We start from the raw sequence: 19245 nt of genomic DNA on the forward strand, positions 1-19245 counted from the left end.
CTCCCACGTCCAGGCAAGGGAAGCCCTCTGATGTCATGGGCCCTGTAGTTGGGAAGAGGCTTCTGCTCCTGATGATGAGAGAATACACCTTGGGAAGACTGGCTCTGTCGTGCAGCTTTTTATTAGTGTTAAGCATTGATGGGTCAAAAAGATAACTTACTTGACCCTCCCAGGACTTCTGCTTTTTTCTGAAACACCTTCTTCTATTCAATAATCCCTGCCCAAGTAGACACCTCTCCAAGGTGCTTCTGAGAGTCTGGCTGCTCTGGGGCAAGACTGTGTCAAGAATTCCACCTGGAAGGCCCCTACCCCAGCATCTATGTTCTGTGTGATGGAATAACACCCTCACAAGCCCTCCCTGTCCCAAATGCCACAGGCGGCTTTGCCTGAATCTTCCGTGCGCTCACAGCTCCTTCTCCTGGGCAAGCACTTCGGTCCTTCAAACACAGCGGCCGACCCATGTGGAGTATTTTACGATTTGGGGAGCACTTACCTAGGGTGTTAAAACAGCTGCTCCTGTCTTCAGATTTCTGAAACTCCTACTTACTGCACACCATTATGGGAAAGTCAGAACTAGTCTTGTCTATGGGAATAGACGAGAAAAGATGTCCTTAACCCAAAAGCTATGTGTGAAAATCAACTCCTCGTCTTGGGTTTGCAGGTCTTATCTGTCTTCTACTCCTGACCCTAGTCTTTTGAAAGAAGCCTATTTCTTTTTTAGTATCATTTTTGAAAAAAAAAAAAAATTGTAAATGAATACTCTAATGCATCTAGTAGATTTAATCTTAGAATTTCTATGATTAACCACTTTAAAATCTAAGTATTAAAGGGCTGTAATTTTTAGTTGTTAGTGCTATGGTGGCAAAAATACTTCACTGAAGTTACTAGTTTACTGGGCACAGTGAATATATGCTTTATATACTGTAAGAAGACTAAAAGGTACCCTTTTCTTATGGCATATTAAGTGTATTTGTGCAAGTTTGTTTAAAATCCTTTCTGGATAGATTAGTTGGTTATTTCTGGACTGGGGTGGGGGTGAGTTTGGTTAATATGTGATTCTTCAAGCTCTGTACTTCCAACTCTATTCTTCGTCCTGTCAAAATGGTGCCGCACTGCTCTACCTCAGCCTGAGGACGGAGGGGGAGCAGAGAGGTTTGGTAATGATGATCTTGTCTGGCTCTGGTCTAGGAAAATGTTTGGTAGAACATTACAGACCAAAAAACATGAATATGACACCTGTAGATAGAAGAAAAAATAATATTTTAATTCCCAATGTGTACGTTTGATTTTTTTCATGTAAAAATTAAAATCTGCACTGTAAAAGAAAATAATGATCTCCATCTATATTTGTTGTATGGAAAGATGTTATTTGGTAAATTTCTTCCCAGCTAAACTAAATTCTGTGAGAGCGGAGGCTAAATGTGTTTTCCACTCTATTTCTGGGCCTGGTACCATGTCTGGAAAACAGTAATCACTCAGTCCAGTTGTTGAATGACTGAATGGGTCAATCCCACAATAGATAATGCAGCAACCTGTGTTAATGAAAGTTGCTTTCAATCTTAGGAAGTTCTCTTTGGCATCAAAGGGAAACACACATCATTATCAACATACTTCCCCTAGTCAGTCTCCCTGACTCTTCCGCTGGAGATCAGAACTCTCCAGAGCTGAAGGTGGGCCCACCCATGTCGGAAACCTAAAGAAACCTCTCTTACTAATACAGGAGCTTCAGGTTTGGTTTCTGGCTCCTCAAGACTCCAGAGAGCTGTTAGCAGCACATGCCAGAGCGGGGGCAAGGGAGGGCAAACAGGAGACCGAGAGCAAGTCAGCCGGCCCCGGCCGGCAGCACAGCACGGGGGTCACGAGTGCAGACTTTGGATCTGAGGCCCAGATCTGCTGCTCCCATGGCTAACGCAGGCATGGTCCTCTGCCTCTCTAACCCCCGCTTCCTCATCAGGAAAGTGAGGATAATTACCACCTGCCTCCCGTGGTAGTTAGAAGGATTACATGAAACAACAGGTACAAAATGCCCAGCGTATGACTCGCACCAGTAAGTACGGAACAAAAGCTAATTGTTTAATCGTGTTGTTTTTGTTAGTATGTCAGGACAGCAGCTGCATTTCAGAGTCCACCCTGTCCTCTTCAGGTGAGCCACTAGCTCACTGAAAGTCACAGTGCCTCGTACGTGCCCAGCAAGGAGAGGCACAGAGAAGAAGGCGGCACATTTGTCCCTCCAGGGAATTTCCATTCTCGTGCAGAGCACAGGTGCTGAAACGAGTGCTGAAAACAGGACAAGTGATGAAAACGGGTTAACAGGGTCCTATGGGAGCCGAAACAGACATTCAGTGCCATGTGGCAGTCCGGGAGAGCTTTCAGGGGGCAGTGCCTGAGAGATCTATGATGAGAAGGCCTAGCCAAGTAATTGAAGGTGAAATGAGCATTCCTGGCAAGGAAGACAGATTATCAAAGGCACAGAGGCCTGAAGCAATAGGCTTGCAATGGAACTGCCCGCACCCCACAGACCATCGGCGCGGGTCTTGAAAGTCCCCACATAAGGCTACACCGTTTGCCTGGCTTGTTTCCTGTGTCTTTGCCCAAAATTAAAGGGCATTTCAAAATCAAATGAACTTCTAAAAATATGTGCTTTCCTGAAATTCAGAATGATCTCTGTCTGGCTCAGCAACTACCAATATGACTCTAGCCAAGCAGCCTTTCCCAAGGAGAGGGCTGAACGAGATGGCCTCTCGCTTGGGCACAGGGTTTCTTAATGGCAGTTCTACTGATATTTAGGTTGGATAATTCTTTGTTATGGGACCTGTCCTGTGCATTTTAGGATGTCTAGTAGCCACCAGGCTTCTACCCGCTAGATGCCAGTAGCATCTCCTCCAGTTGTGACAGCTAACAATGTTATCAGACGTTGCCAAATGTTCTAGGGGGGCAAGGGGAGGGATGGGATTGCCCCCATTGAGAATCACTGCTTTACTGACACCTAGAACCCTCCTTTCCTGCCACCCATCTTCTCCAGGAGTTGATAAAGCTGCCACCATTTAGTGATGCCACCATGGATTCCAAGGGTACAGATTGCTCCCACCATAACTTCATCAGTGGTTTCCTAGGAGAACCAACTAGCCTTCAGCGTTCAACCTGGGCTGGGCTGGAAGTGTTGGTGGAGATGAGTTTAACTTTAGCCACAGCAGAGATGTGCATTTGTGCAGTTTGCAGGCCAGAACTGCAAGGAGGGATGGAGATAAAATATGTGAAGAAGTATTTTCGGAACCCAAATGAGTTTTTCTCTGTCATCCAGAGATTATCGCAAGGTGTCCACATTTCTGGTCTTGGCAGCAGAGTATGTACCTGGGCTAAGGTGCTAAGAAGGCAGAGGGAAGGGGCAGTCCAAATCCCAAAAGATGAGATCTCTGGTGATTGGCTAACAGAAACCCCACCCAGCTCAAAGTCAAAACAGGAAGAGTCCTACAGAGTTTTACCTACAAAGTACCCACATTTTATATGCAAACTTGATCATCAGAAATCGAGTCTGGATTATCCACAGGCAGATTTTTCTGGGAAACAATCCCCTGATTTCCTTAGCTGAGCATTTTTTTGCAGCTGTTGATACTTTCTCTGGCGTGTAGCCTCCATCCCAGGAGGAGACAGAAGGAAATCATCTGAAATCTAAAAACACATCTTGGTCTCTTTAACATCAAGGGGTGAGTCAACAGGCTCTGAGAACAGGAAGGTGCTGTTTTGAGCATTCTTTCCAATTGAGACATAAGGGGAACAGGCAGAGAGGAATGGATGGGGACAGGATTGTGGTGGGGGGATAGAAGTAAGTCCTCTGTGTCATCACAGGAGGATGTACCACTCCACACCCAGGACAAGAGACGCTGAGCAAAGCAGAGCGAGCAAAAGAAATATTTGACCATTGATTCATGGCCCCACATCTCAGTTTAGGGTTCAGGCACACAAGTCTGTATTATTCAACAATCTCTATGAGCTCCCCTATGGGCAGAAAAAGAAAATGCCTTAGAGAATAGGAAAAGAATGGACAACACAGCACCAACTGACTGTCTACTCGAAAAATAAAAAGTCAAGTGCAAGCAAGCCCAAGCCCAGCAACTTAGGAGCGCTCAAAAACCAACAGAGAACTCCACAAAGAAGTTATGTAATTGCTGAGGGGGCAGGAAGCGGGAGAGCAGGCAGGATGGGGTGATGTTCCCTAGAGGTGCTGTCAGTCTGGATTAGAAGCAGTTAGGGCCAGGCTGAGAATATCCAGCCAAGCGTGGGATTAACTCCTTAAGCTCAGGTCCCGGCCCCAAGCTCACCTGCCTGGCTGTTCCTCCACAACCACCCAGCAGAGAAATAGCCCTCTCCATGGTGCCCTTCCTCCTGAGCCAGGTTACCCTCTCCTCTAAGAAGCTGCATGAGCCAAGACATGGAAGCAACCTAAATGCCAATTGACAGATGATTGGATAAAGAAGTGGTGGTATAGATATACAATGGAATACTACTCAGCCATAAAAAAAATAAAATAATGCCATTTGCAGCAAAATAGATGGACCTGGAGATTGTCATACTAAGTGAAGTAAGTCAGACAGAGAAATACAAATACCATATGATATCACTTATATGTGGGATCTAAAAAATGAGACAAATGAACTTATTTACGAAACTGAAATAGACTCACAAACATAGAAAACAAACTGGTTATCAGAGGGGAAAGTGGGGTGAGGGGGATAAACTGGGAGTTCAGGATTTGCAGAAACTAACTACTACGTATAAAATAAACAGCAAGTTCCTACTGTATAGCACAAGGAACTATATACAATATCTTGTAATAGCCTATAATGAAAAAGAATATGAAAAGGAATATATATGTATAACTGAATCAGTATGCTGTACGCCAGAAATTAACACAGCATTGTAAACCAATTATACTTCAATAATATATATTTTTTAAAGGATCTGTATGGATCCCCCCCTGCCTGTAGGTAGTGGGGTGGGGTGAGGTGGTGGTCTCCCCCACAAACAAAGATCTTCAGGTATAAGCCAGAGGCCGGGGAGTAGCAGCAAACGCAAGCATCCACTGTCTGAATATGAGCCTTGAGACCCCTGGACAGTATCCCAAAGAAGACTGAGTCTGTTCAGGGCCCGTGGTGGAGAGATTTTGGAAAACCTGGACCAGGCTCTGTAGCCTGGCTCGCTGCCTTCCCCTCCCTGATTCTGAATGCCGGGCTTCCTGGGAGCCCTTCTGGGCCCCCTCTCATCAGCTCCCATGGCTTAGAAACCACCCTAACTGACCTTATGCTGACGCTGTCCAAATGTGAGTCCCCAGCCCTGACAGACCTCCCTCTGAATCCACACTCACAACTCCAAGTGTAGCATGGATAGCTCCCCTCGGCTGTCTTGTGAGTAACTCAAAATCATCTAAAGCAGAGCTCCCGAAGTTCCTCCTCAGACCCATCCCACCCCTCACCCCCCACCCCCCACCTCAGTAGGTGGCATCACCAGCCCCCCAATAGCTCAGGCTAGAAAACCGGGCACCTTGGTTGAAACTCCCCTCTCCTTTACCTCCAGATCTCATCCATTCACAGGTCCTGTGGTTTCTCCAGCTCAGCCCCCAGTTTCTTCTCTTCATATTCTTATCACAACTTTAAGTTATTTGTTTGTCTGTTTACTTCTTCATTGGTGTTGGGCTTTCTATGAACACGAGAAATAATATTCACTCACCAGTGCATCTCCAACATTTAGCCCAGCGCAGGAGAGTAAACACTTAATGAACAAAGATTGAATGAAGGAAGGAAAGAATTCATTATTAATGATTTCATCCGGGGTGAAGCATCTATCTCGTTACTGGCCTGACACATTCCCAGATGGCCAGCCCTCTGAGCTGGGGCAGGCACTGAGCCTCCTCACCTGTCTCTCTTCCTTTTTCACAGTGGGGTACCAACCAGGAAAGGTACCTTCCTGCCCCCAAAATGAAGCAACAACTGCTAAGTCCCACCTCCTTCAAAGAGCCTTCCTGGGAGATCAGAGTAGGACCACCACAGTATTGCTCGACCAAGCCTGGATGTGGGGTTTCCATACAAATCTCTTCAAGCCCCAGTAGCTGGTTTTCTTTGTTTATTTAACTGTCATTTCCCTTCTCTGAAATAAATTCAGCTTTGGCCTAAGATGAAAATACTGCCTCCCTGGCCTGGCCTGGCCTGGCCAACCCTTCTCCATCATGTCTGTGTTTCCTGGGTACGCAGGCAGCCCGCCATGCCTGGAGGGCGTGGCTGCAGCCTCAGGGACAGTGTGGGTGAGCGGAGGAGCTCCAGGCCTGGGATCCTCAGATGTGCTCCTGGCTCAGACCCTCAGATGCTCTACAGCCCTAGGCAGGCCACTCCACCTCTCTGAGCTCAGTCTTCTCATTGGCAGATGAAGTTCTTGGCTTCCTGTGCCTGAGTCCCTTCCAGCCATGACCTTCTGGACAGCACTCCCAAGGTCAAATAACACTTGGGCGTCCTGGTGCAGGGCAGATGCTGGGAGCTTCCATGGCTGCCACACACACCCAGGGGCCCAGACTGCATGCAGACAGTGCTCAGGAGCAGGATGTTTCCTGAAGGATGTTAATCATTGCCGATATGGGGAGGCCAGGAAGGTACAGCTCAGTGGCAGAGCGCTGGCTTAGCATGCATAAGGTCCTGGGTTCAATCCCCAGTACCTCTGTTTAAAAGTAAATAAACAAACAAACCTAATTACCTCCCCCCCTCAAAAAAAATAATTGTTGACCAGAAACAAGGAGCCTCTGTGGAAAATGTTAGGTTACATACAGATAGCTAACAGGTAATCTTTCCTACAAGGCTTCTCAGAACCTCTAATATGTTCTCCACAGAGGGAAGATTCAATGAACACGGAACCCCTTTTTGCAGAGTTCCCTAGCAGACCGGGGCTTGTGGGTCAGACTTTGAGACAGGTGACTATTGAGAAATCCCTGCAGCTCTAGGGTTCCGTCAGTTCACACTTTCCCAGGAAAACCTTGATGAGGGAAGAGCTTTCAAGATGTCAGCAGGAGTGGGGACCAGCACCAGGGCAAGAAATCCTCTGTCCCCAACCCCTCGGCACCTCAAGGGCCCCTCTGAGTTTCCCCCAAATAAGAAAAATCAAGGAAAGGGATGTCTGCGTGGTCCCGCTTTCCCCACTAAGAACTGCCCCCACCCCGGCTCCTGGAGTGTGCCCCCCGCCCTCCCCCCAGTGCTCACGGAATAAATGAACAACCAGAGCTTGCTTGCCCACTTAGACCCCATACAATGGACAGTAGAGAGTAACCGCCTCAGTTTAGAGGACTAGCCCTCAGTTTTCCTGTGGGCCGCACAGCCCACGTGGGACAGGACAGAGGAAGGCAGTCTAGTGGGGAGAAAGGCTCCAGAGAGACTCAGAGGCCTGATGTGAAACACAATGCACTTTATTGGCAACAGAACAGATGGGCAGAGGGGCCTGTGTGTTATGTACATCAGAACAGTGGTGACCATTCCACCCAGGGAGGGGACCCCAAGAGCAGCAGAAGGTGGTAGCTGTGGCCACACATGGACAATCACAGGGAACAGGCTGGAGCCAGAGCGAGAGCCTGAAATTCTCGTGGCTGATTTTGGCCGGGGATCCTGATGGAGAAGCGAGAGGCCACGGTCTTCTAGCCCCAAAGAGCGGGCCTGGAGGGGGCTGGAGCGGGGATGGAGAAAGGTGCTGAGGGTGTCGCTGATGTCGGAGCGGAGAAGCGGATGCGGATGTGGATGCGAGATGCCGGCGTGGCTGCCTTGCCCATGCGCGGTATTTATCTGGAGCTGAGCTGCGAGCGCTGGGAGATCGTGACGCTGCCTCCACGGGTGCTGCCAGAGCTGAAGCCTCCACCACTGACCCCTCCGCGAACCCCGGAGCCAGAGCCAAAGCCGCTGCCGCCGCCGAAGCCGCTGCCGCCGCCGAAGCCGCCGCTGCCGCCGCCAAGGCCGCTGCCGCTGCCGCCGCCAAATCCGCTGCCACCAGCCCGGCCGAAACCGCTGCCTGCGCCGCCTCCCAAGCTGAGGCCACCGCCGTAACCGCCTCCGTAACCCCCCGCCGAGGCCGCCGCCGTGCTGCTGCCGGTGACCACGGCTGCGGAGGAGAGAACAGCGCAGCGTCAGCACCCGCGCCCACCTCCCTGTGTTGTAGTTAACGATCCCCGGGCCCAGGACGATTGGAAGGCGATCAAGGCAACTTTGCACCTGATGATCATTGTGATACGCTCTGACGTCATAAGGTGTTCCCCCCCCCACAGTGTTAAGTCATTATGAATTTTCCAATGGTTCCTTCTACGTACGGTCAACACTTGATGACCCCCTAGGAGATTATCAGGATTTCTCTTCTGATTAACAGGCTCCCTATTCAATATTCTCCATCCACCATATAGACCTATTAACAGTGCCCTGAACCCAGAACAATTACAAAAGCATGTCTACTGCCCTTTCCAACCCCAGAAAACCCCCTCCAACCTCTACAGAAAATTTTTTTAATTGGTTGCTTTCACCCTGTGTTAGGACAGATATTTCAGACTCAGTTCTCACGGTCATGGTTGCTTTGGCTACTTACAGATGCTGACAGCACTCTGGCACTCTCCAGACATCCTGTGTGAGAGAGAAGGATAGCTCCATCACAAAGCAAATTTCCAACAAGCCCATTGATGACGGTGACATATAGCAACCAAAGTAGGATTCTCTGGCCTGGCAAATCAGTACCCTCTCTCTACCCTTCCACTGGCCGGAACAGAGCTCCTGTGCACACAGGTTCCATGTGCGCTTTGGCCGCCCATGGAGGGAAAGAACTGGCCAAGGCAAGTGCTTCCCAGCAAGGCCCGTGCAAGGCGGGGGCCCCTTTCATACAGCAGGCCTCTGCTCCATTCACTTGGTCACTTATCTGGCCCTCAGCATGTGACTTGGATCAGGGAAGGTGGGGAGATGGACGCGGAGGCTCACCGGCACTCCTCGCCCTCCAGCAGCTTGCGGTAGGTGGCGATCTCCACGTCCAGGGCCAGCTTGACGTTCATCAGCTCCTGGTAGTCACGCAGCAGCCGGGCCAGGTCATCCTTGGCCTGCTGTAGGGCAGCCTGCAGCTCTTGGAGTTTGGCATTGGCATCCTTGAGGGCCAGCTCCCCACGCTGCTCAGCTTCGGCAATGGCGGACTGCAGTTTAGCATTCTGGAGCAGAGGGAGGTGGGAGAGGAGGGGTGAGCTCAGTGGAAGGGTCCCAGGGTCTCTGGGTCTTCGAATAGATTATCCCAAAGCAAGTCAGGCAACCTTACCTCCTCCTAGCACCTCTGTCTTCATCCAGGGAGATATTTCCCCTGGGGATTACCAGCCATCTAGACTAGCTTGGTCTTTGAACTCCTTGGAGGCCAATGCTACCTGAGAGGACCCAAAAGTCCCCTCCAGACCAGGAGTTCTGAAATCCTAGCCCCTACCCCTCACAATCAGCCTAAGCACCAGCATCCCTGGTCAGCCCACCTGCTTCTTGATGTTCTCAATCTCTGCCCGCAGCCGCTGGATCAGCCTGTTGAGCTCCGAGATCTCACTCTTGGTGTTCTTCAGATCATCCCCATGCCTGCCAGCCGTGGTCTGCAGCTCACCCAACTGGAGAATAGAAGGAGGGTGCGATGTTAATGCAGCTTTGCCTGACTTGTTTCTCTGTCCCTAACATCTACCCTGCCTCGAGGTACTTAGCAAGCACTTGTTTAAATGACATCAAGTGATGTTTCTGCAGGGACACCTCTGAGGCAGCAGGGTTGTGGTGGCAGAAGATTCTCTCCCTTCTAGTCTCTGAGCAAGCTGGAGTTGGTCCCATGTGGTCTGGCAGGGGACAGTGGAGCCACCTCCCCCAGGGGACAGCACTTTCTGCAACTGATGCTGCAGATGTTTCTAGATGTCTCCAGAAAGGACAACCAAGAGGGATCCACCCAATGGCCACCACCCAGCCGTCCCATGGGCCACAGCCTCCCCAAGACCCTCAGTGGGTCCTCTGAGAGGTGGCTAACTCCCACCTTGGTCTGGTACCAGGCCTCGGCCTCGGCCCGGCTGCGGTTGGCGATCTCCTCATACTGGGCCTTGACCTCGGCGATGATGCTGTCCAGGTCCAGGGAGCGGTTGTTGTCCATGGACAGGACCACGGACGTGTCACTGACGTGGCTCTGCATCTGGGACAGTTCCTGCCAACACAGAGGGGACTGTTCATTCTCAGGCCCTCGGCAACAAGCACACAGAGGCCCAGAGAGGCTCCTGATCAACAGACCCATGCACTGATTTGGCTCTGAATGTGCGTCTGCCTCACCTTGTCCCTCTTCCCAGCCCCTCAGAGAACCCCATGTTTGTAGTTCCTCCTGTAGAACCCCGACAAGGGGCCTTCTCTCTCGGCTCAGTCTTCCTGGGATCTACATATCCACTCTAAAAACATCTCACCCTCCCTCTCTCCCCTTCTTAGCAGGAAACATCCTCACCATATCATAGAGGGTCGTCAAGAAATTGATCTCGTCCATTAAGGCATCCACCTTGGCCTGAAGCTCCACCTTGTTCATGTAGGCAGCATCCACGTCCTGAGAAAGACAAAAGCATAAAGGCCTTATTCCCCCAAATAACAAATAACACACTGCAACCGCAGCAACAAAGAGTCAGGAGGACCAGGGCTGCGATGGCTCAGTCCTTTTCCGAGGCGAGTCTCCATGTAAAGGAATGATTCACGTCTCACTGGGATGGTAGAAGTTCAGTCCTACTCCAAAACTAGTAATGAATGATCTGGCTCCCTTAGAGATCTCTCCAGACTTAAATGCGCCTGGCTTCAGTTTTTTTGCTCCAAGTACCTGAACTTGGCAGCACCATGACAGTGCAATAAGAAGATTACCCCAACCCAGATGGAAGTCTGTGCCGGCAAGCCCCAGGGAACCTCACACACAGCCCTTACCTTCTTCAGGGTCACAAAATCATTCTCAGCAGCCGTACGCTTGTTGATTTCATCCTCATATCTGTATGTTAAAAAGAAACCGCTGAGTTTGGGGCATGAGGTAGTCGTAAACACCACTGTTCTTTGAAACTCTGAAACTGCTTCTCATCCATCTTCTGTCCCTCTCCTATCCCTCTTAGATGAACTCATCCTTTCACCATCTTCCTGTTAGTTAAGAAGACTGACCATTCCCATATATTCAGGCACATGGTCCAGTTTTAGTACTAAAAATCCCGAGTCCTAGGAAACCCCTCAGTCCTGGGCAAACTGAGATGCTCAGTCACGACACGTTGAGTTGTCCCAGCATCCTTCAGATCCCAGAACCTGGACATTCCCCAGCCTGGCTCTGAGGAAGTGCTTCTTCAACTCTAAACTTACAATTGTATTTGTAAAGGACTATGCTTCAGGAAGGAAGGGGAAGGGGAAATCCAATGAATGAAGCCGTCCTCCATGAAGATAAAGAGAGGAAAGCAGACTCAGTGACAGCACTGCCCAGTGGGCAGGAGGAAGGCAGTGAGGGCTGGGACTCCCAGACAGGGTAGCCCACGGCATTTTTCTACCCATGCCCCTGTCACTCACTTCTTCTTGAAGTCCTCCACCAGGTCCTGCATGTTCCTCAGCTCTGAGTCCAGGCGGCCTCTCTCTGCCAGGATGCTGTCCAGGTAGTTCCGCTGAGAGTTGATATAGTTCTCAAAAATGGGGTCAAGGTTGTTGGTGCCTGTGATGGAATTTGTGCCCTGCTGCTGGAGCAGGCTCCATTTGGTTTCCAGGACCTTGTTCTGTTGCTCCAGGAACCGCACCTGCAATGCGTTGAGGGAAGCAACATCAGGTAACACTTGAAGTGGAGGTGCGGAGGGGCCTTGACTCAGGCCGGACTGGGTGTCAGTCTCTCCCCATCCTCCGGCACAAAGACCTAGAAAGCTTCTACTGTAGCTGGAGAGGGTACGGTTAGACAGTCACATCAGGCAGACCACTAAAGATGCAGCATGGCTTGGAAAGTTACAGAAGAAGGAGAAATGGACGGGGAAATTGGAAATCACCCCTGCCTGAAAGCAGAGGAATTGTAAAGGTGACCCCTTGGTGTTTCTGGGGATTTCATGACTCTACCCCAACTTCCAAAAATACAGTACTTGCTGCAGAAAGGTGCTTAAACCTCAAGGCATCGTTTCCATCTAAGGCACCCCTGACACTCCAGCCCCTCAAAGGATGGGAATCACTGGGAACTGATACTGTTGAAATGCTGTCATTGTCACAACGGGAGAGGCTGCTGGTGTGAGCTATCCTGGTCTGGAGCTCACAAGCACCCTTCCCTTGCTGACGAGGTTGACTAGGGATACAGATAGAGTTGCCAGCTCCTCTGCAGTCCCCTGACCCTCTTTAATCTCTTCTCTAGGGTGCCCACCTCTTTTGATGGGCACGGCGACATAGAGAGAACATGCTTTTTGGAAAGCCCCAGAGGGCAGCTTGTGTTTGAAAAGCCCCTAGATCTAGGTCAGACCCTTCCCTGCCAGAGGTTACGGCCCTCGCCCTGTGCTGCCAGCGCTGCCTGCACAGGCTCAGTGAGGCAGCAGGTGGGAAACTTGAGCAGAGCATCAGAAAAGCGGAACTTGAGAGTGTCCAGGTCCAAATAGGAAACCGCTGTCTTTCCCACTCACATAGCCAGGTGGACAAGCTCGTCAGCCCTGAGCATCTTCACAGACCCCAGAATGCTGCCTAACCCCTGCCCCTCCAGGCTGGCCCACTCAAGAGTGATCTTGCACATCTAAATCTCAAAGGCCCCTGCCTAGAAATGGGAGGCACAAGTCAAGTTCCCTCACCTTGTCGATGAAGGAGGCGAACTTGTTGTTGAGGGTCTTGATCTGCTCCCGCTCCTGGGCCTTTACTTGCCCAATCTGGGGGTCGATCTCCACATTGAGGGGCTGCAGGAGGCTCTGGTTGACAGTCACTTCCTGGATTCCCCCAGGGAATCCACCAGGGCCAAAGCCACCAGGCCCACCAAAACCACCAGGCCCACCAAAACCACCTGCTCCTCCAAAGCCACCAGCCCCTCCAAAGCCACCTACTCCTCCAAAGCCACCAGCCCCTCCAAAGCCACCTCCCAGTCCTCTGCCACCACCAAAGCCACCACCAAATCCACCTCCGTAGCCACCTCCAAAGCCACTGACACAGCTGCTGCGCCCTCCCCCAAAGCCACCAGCCCGGGATCCACCAGCCACACTGATGGAGATGCTCTTGCTGCCACCCAGGTTGTAGAGGCTGCGACTGCCAAAGCCGCCGGCTCCGCTCCGGAACCCAAAGGCCCCTCCTCCGGCTCCCGCCGTGCGGGCCACACAGCTCAGCCTGCTGCTGCCGGAGACCACGGCGGAGCGGCCAGAGAAGCCCTGGCTCCCGCCGCCAGATGTCTTGCTGACTTGTCTATTCATGGTGAGAGAGCTTGGCGAAGGGAAAATGCAAGAGTTAAGCAGGGCCCTGAGAGCCAGAGGAAGAGAGAGGCGAACTGAAGACCTGTGCAGAATAAATCCCTTTATATACACATAGGAGGCTGCTGGGCTTAAACAAAGGAGAGATAATTAATCTCAAGTAGTCATGGGTTGGGTTTGCCTTCAAGGCAATAAGTTTATTCCAAGCTACTAAACACACCTTAAAAATAATCTGAAATAGTAAAAGTGCTAAGGTGGCAGGCTTACCTGGCAGGGGTGGTGCCTGGCATGGCCCCGCGTTGGGCACGGCCACCTCCTAGCTTTGTCTGCCAGGATCCAGGAAGCATGCGCACCTGTCCACAGGTCAGCTGTCCCCAGCCCCGTCAGAGCTGGGCTCGGCTCTAGAAAGGATAGAGGGGAAGGTGGGGGGAGAGGGGGTTCTGGTTGTCAGAGTGATGGACTCAGGGAAGTATCTCAGTAGGAGGGGTGGTACATTTCACTCCAAAAGCCCACACTTGGCCACTGAGCGCCCACTGTGTGCCCAGCTCTGTGCTGGGTGCAAGGATAAGGTGATGACCCCTCTTTCTCCTTTCCTGGAAACAAAGCCCCGAACCATCACACAGCTGCCTGCTGGCATCCTCCCTCTCTCCCCAGGTGGAGTTCAGGAGGCTGCAAGTACTCAGGTTCATGACTATGTTCTGAGAAAAGAGGAGCGAACACTCTGAGCTTTAATGAGACAATGGCAAAGTTCAACACACCAAATGATTTGTTTGTTTTTTAAAATTCCCAGAGAAATTACACACTATTCTCAACTTTGAGACATCTCTCCAGCTTCCTTCCTTGTTCCGCCCATTTTTGGCACCTCTCTGGTTTCAGCCTAGGGTGCTGCAAATCCAAACGCCAATTCTACCTCCAGTGCAGTGAATATTTGCAGGTCACCTCACTCAGGCCAGGCCTGGAGTGTGTAGGAGGCACTGGAGACTCGGTTGTGAACAAGACACGGTGGGGGAGGGTGCCTGTGGGACCATCCTCTGTTGGAGGAGAATGCATGCTCCCCAGGGGGGTCTGTGGCCTCGATTTCCAGACACCACCCCACCCCCACCCCCACCCCTCAGCCTCAGGAGGCAGACGTGGTAGGGCCGGCCGCACTGCTGCACGTGTCTAACTCTGAAAGCCTGAGAATCTGCCAGTCTGAAGTTTTTTCAGAGGCTTAGGGACTGGGCTTGGCTTGTCCAAGAAGAAAGCCTTTCTGCGCTGCTCTGGAGCCGCCGAGTCAGTCACTTACCTCTCCAGGACAAGGCTTTCTCTTTCTGTCTGATGCACAGTAGCCCCTGCCAAGGGCGTGGCCTGTGTGACCTCCTCAGAGTAGGGGAACAGGAGGGAAGGACAGTGGATTCTTCGGTGCTCACTGGACAAGGCTGGGGATGACCCAGCACGGAGGAAGTGAAATTCTGTTCAGTGCCCTGGTTCTCACATTGTGCCCCCTCCCCTAGTTGTTACCCCGAAGCTCTGCCACATCACAGTCCCTTCCCCAGAATAAAACCATCAACTTTCCAGAAGTTTACAGTTTTGTTAATATACTGGATCCCTTGGTCCTTAGCACAGCCTTTGCCAATAATAGATGCCCGTAAAGACTGAAGGCACGAATTGATCAATCAATCAATTAATAAATTAATGAATGAATTTAGTCTTTCTATTGGATGACAACCAAATAAAACTAGGCAAAATCTAATTCAAATCCTGTGACATAAGGTAGTCAAGGTCATGAGGTTATCTCAACATAAGGAATCCAGACCTCTCAAACTTTGTGTTCAGATTTAAGAAAATATCCATGCAAAGTGAGTGTCATCTCCTCTCCAATGGAAAAAATGTAGGATCACAGTATCAAGAATCATTCAAGAATCCATGGGAGCAATCTAAATGTCCATCGACAGATGACTGGATAAAAAGTTGTAGTATATATATATACAATGGAATGCTACTGAGCCATAAAAAAAGAATAAAATAATATCATTTGCTACAACATGGATGGACCTGGAGATTGTCGTTCTAAGTGAAGTAAGCCAGAAAGAGAAAGAAAAATACCATGTGATATGCATATGTGGAATCTTAAAAAAAAAAAACGACACGAATTTATTTACAAAACAGAAACAGATTCACAGACATAGAAAACAAACTTATGCTTATCGGGGGGAAATGGGATAAGAAGGGATAAATTTGGAGTTTGGGATTAGCAGATACTAACTACTACATATAATATAGATAAGCAACGAGTTCATACTGTATGGCACAGGGAACTATATCCAATATCTTGTAGTAACCTACAACAAAAAAGAATATGAAAATGAATATATGTATGTTCCTGTATGACTGAAGCATTGTGCTGTACACCAGAAATTGACACAACATTGTAAACTGACTATACTTCAATTTAAAAAAAAAAAGAATCAGTCAAGAATCAATCAGTTGAGGGGTGGGGTATAGATCAGTGTTAGAGCACATGCTAAGCATTTGCAAGGTCCTGGGTTCCATCCCCAGTATCTCCATTAAAAAAAAAAAAAGCGTCAATCAATCACAGAATCAACTTGAAGCTGACTGGGCATTTGAGGTCACAAAATCAGCCACTGACCAGTACTGGGATCCCCTCTCTAGCACGTCTGACTAATACCTCTGATCTTCCACAACTGCTACCCAGAGATTATTGGCATGTGAACTTAGCCCAAGGCCCAGAGGCTGGCTATACACAGACACCTTCCTCAGCTTTTCTCCCTCAGAGGAACCAGAGTTTAAAGAATGAACCAAACCCAGAGCCGGACCAGCCCCTCCCCGTGACTAACTCCCTATCACCAAGTCTGTTTAAATACTCTGGGTTTCAGCCTCATTAACCATTGAAGATGGTCAGTCATCTCTGCTCCTCTGGTTCTCACAGAAGCATAGCTGGATGAGTGAAATCTCTGTCAAGTGTTTCAAGAAACATATCCCAGAAATTAGGTCATATTTTTTTCTCCTGGTATTTAAGTTTGTGCACTTTGGAGCCAAACAGACCCAGCTTTTACATCTCAGCTTTGTCACTGCATGTCCATGAGGGAGTTCTTTAACCTCTCTGTGCCTCACTTTCCTCATCTGCAAAATTAAGTTATTAAAGATACCTCTGTCAGAGAGTCACGGTCGTGCCCAGAAAGCACCCAGCACAGTGTAAGTGTTCAGTGTTCACTATTATTTTTCACTATTTTTATTTACAAATCACATGGAGAATTTCAGCTTTCATATCTGTCAAAAGAATGGATGCAATCAAGTGATGATTCTACTGAGAAATTAGCCACTGAGGCCTCCCAGAGAAAGTGAATGCAGCGGGGTGCTGGATAGAGGGAAATCTTGTCAGCTCCACGACTTGGGATGAGGAGAAGCAAGCCTCAGCTTCCGGCCCAACGAAGAGAAATCCACAAACAAATATAAGGAGTATTTACCTTGCGTGGATGTAATCTGTCGCTATGTGGTGGAGAGAATGGTTTTCAAGGCGCTCACGGTGCAGACAAGCCAAACAGTACAAGAGTTTGTAAAACTAAGTGCCGAGTTAGAAAAGCCATGAGAGAGGGGAATCACACGTGGAGGCTTCGTGAAGAATGAGCCAAACTTTTAAGAAGAGCAGAATTTGGATATTTAGAAGAAAAGGCATTTCAGCCAAGGCTCAGCATAGGGGAGGGTATAGCTCAGTGGTAGAGCGTGTGCTTAGCATGCACAAGGTCCTGGTTTCAGTCAGCAGCACCTCCTTTAAATTCAAAAATTAAAAAAAAAAATTAAAAGGCTCAGCATAAACAGGCACAGTTGGGTTCAGGACATGGAGACCGGGGAAGGCTTCTGTCATCTGTGGTGGCACCACATCTTTGAACACCTCTCCTTCCTTTTGGTTATTTCCCACATTGAGATCCCCACGTTTCTAGGGTAAAATCCAGAAAACACCTTCCCAGACTCCTTTGCAGTGAGAAGCCAGGCCCATGACCAAGAATCTTCCAATAAGAGAGACCCTTGTGAGACCTGGATTCTGATGGAGACGATGTAAGATGGCCACAGAGACGACAGTCGATCTTTCTAGAGAGCGTAACGCGGGGTCGCCACGGGTAGAGATGGAGTTCTGTCATTTCGCCCCAAGCATCACATCACAGCAGCCATGGTCACTACCAGAGCAGCCCCCAGGGGTGGCTGGGGGTGCTTCCAAGCTGCACAGCCCCCAGAGATGCCATGAGCAACAATGTGTTTACTCAATTATTTTCTGTTTACATCAGACAGAACGGGTGTTCATATTTGCAAGTATGGGCGCTGATCCATGCAGTGATGGGGATCCATGCAGTGATGCAGTGATGAGGTGGGCCTGGCTAGAGCAGAAAGGAATTGTAGGAGAAGACGCTGGAGAAGTGGGTGAGAACAGGATGGAGGGCCTGCCTTTTGTGCCAGACGGAATGAGGCTGCTGCATGGCCACTTGTGGGGCCTGAAGTCCAGGGCAGTGGGTCTCTGGGATTTTGTTGTTGTTGGGGGGTGGGGGTAATTAGGTTTATTTATTTGATGGAGGTACTGGGAATTGAACCTAGGACCCTGCTAGGCATGCACTCTACCATGAGCTATACCCTTGCACTCCCACCCTCCACCCTCGTCTCTAAGAATTGTTAAACACATAGTAAAGCAAGATACATTTCTGCCCCACACTGGGGCAGAGCCCAGCCACTGCCAAAGCCCACAGATCCTCAGCCACACTTGTCATTCTTTTAGAGGGAATTTACTTGGAGAGAAATCTTTGAAAAGCAAAGTCACAACCATTGTTGTCATCAGCTGAACCTAGATCTGGGACCTTCCCAGCAGGTGGTGGAAGGAGTTGGGGGGAGAAAGTGCTTAATCTATTCTTATTCTGAAGCCAGATTGCAGAGAAGACATTGTCCACTAGGGGATAGGAAGCAAAATAGGGATTGGGAGTGCATTAGCAGGACTAGAGTGTCAATTCTGATTGGAGAGTCACTAGGGGTGCAAATGATGGAAGAGGAGGAAGCAATCCGTGAGTTGAAATCCTTGATAGTTGAGCCCAGCCCTCCAGGCTTGGGGGACCCAGTAGATATTTTGAGAAAACATAGCTTGCTTACACTCACTTTCAACACCTGGATTATTTGAAGCTTAATTAAATAACCTAAGTACCTTCTCCTTAGAGAAAAGAGTGAGTCACTGTGTTGCAGTGTGTACAATCAGAGCCTCATAGGGCGCTGGAGCCAAGAGGCTAGCCAGCCTATTCAGCTTCAAGGAAGTTACACACACACAAACACATACATACACACACAAAGCCTCTCCTATTTTTCAGGATCCTCATGGAAGGCAATTCATCAAAACTTCTGGCTTGCCCAGGCCAGCAAGGCACCACCCTGACCCCTAGTAAGATCCTCTGGGACCTAGTTTTAATGCATATGCTCCAGTGGGAGCCGGACTTCTCTTCATGGGATCAGAGAAGTTGGGTTGACCTGTCCACACATCACCATGGCACCCAACCCTCTCTGGATCTGGAGACCCCTTCTAACACCAGAAAATTATATTGTTCTTTACATAAGTCAGAACCTATACTTTCAGTGTCTTTTGAGAAGATATCTTTACTATGACTTCAGCAATACTTTTAAATAGAACTATCTTATAATCACAACCATTTGGAAATGGTAATAAATATACATGAAAGACATGCCGTTTATTCAGTCCCCAGACATTTGTACACGTTTGGACACTTAGAACCCTCACATAACACAGCAGCCACCCTCACTGAGGCCTGTCAGCCTCAGGTCTCAAACTCCTGCCAGCCGGC

General features: G+C 49.5%; 1 protein-coding gene and 1 long non-coding RNA gene across 3 annotated transcripts; both read right to left on the reverse strand.

Moving 5' to 3' along the window:
• Positions 1 to 4736: 4736 nt before the first annotated feature.
• Positions 4737 to 16137, reverse strand: LOC116667595. Its single transcript, XR_004324491.1, has 3 exons — positions 15666 to 16137; positions 14277 to 14280; positions 4737 to 4766 (listed from the first exon to the last, which is right to left on the reverse strand). It is a non-coding gene; the product is annotated as an uncharacterized LOC116667595 (long non-coding RNA).
• On the reverse strand, positions 7426 to 13507 carry KRT3 (keratin 3). 2 transcript variants are annotated; one of them, XM_032492915.1, is made up of 10 exons: positions 13090 to 13507; positions 12812 to 13053; positions 11574 to 11794; positions 10956 to 11016; positions 10495 to 10590; positions 10042 to 10206; positions 9509 to 9634; positions 8982 to 9202; positions 8599 to 8633; positions 7426 to 8124 (listed from the first exon to the last, which is right to left on the reverse strand). In XM_032492915.1, the coding sequence occupies exons 1-10, from the start codon at positions 13415 to 13417 to the stop codon at positions 7808 to 7810; spliced, it is 1812 nt and encodes a 603-aa protein (XP_032348806.1). In that variant the 5' UTR covers positions 13418 to 13507; the 3' UTR covers positions 7426 to 7807. The 2 variants fall into 2 exon arrangements, with proteins under 2 accessions (XP_032348806.1, XP_032348805.1); XM_032492914.1 differs by having other exon boundaries at positions 12812 to 13507.
• Positions 16138 to 19245: the final 3108 nt, after the last annotated feature.

The sequence above is a fragment of the Camelus ferus genome, chromosome 12 (assembly GCF_009834535.1).
Source record: "Camelus ferus isolate YT-003-E chromosome 12, BCGSAC_Cfer_1.0, whole genome shotgun sequence".
NCBI classification, from domain to species: domain Eukaryota; kingdom Metazoa; phylum Chordata; class Mammalia; order Artiodactyla; family Camelidae; genus Camelus; species Camelus ferus.

Bases quoted from the DNA above. Each gene is read 5' to 3' on its own strand.
- KRT3 (XM_032492914.1), bottom strand. From the start codon at position 13,417: ATGAATAGACAAGTCAGCAAGACATCTGGCGGCGGGAGCCAGGGCTTC. The intron at 11,795-12,811 runs GTGAGGGAACTT...AACGCATTGCAG, and splicing joins TCGCCTCCTTCATCGACAAG to GTGCGGTTCCTGGAGCAACA. The intron at 11,017-11,573 runs GTGAGTGACAGG...TTTAACATACAG, and splicing joins GTGGAGGACTTCAAGAAGAA to ATATGAGGATGAAATCAACA.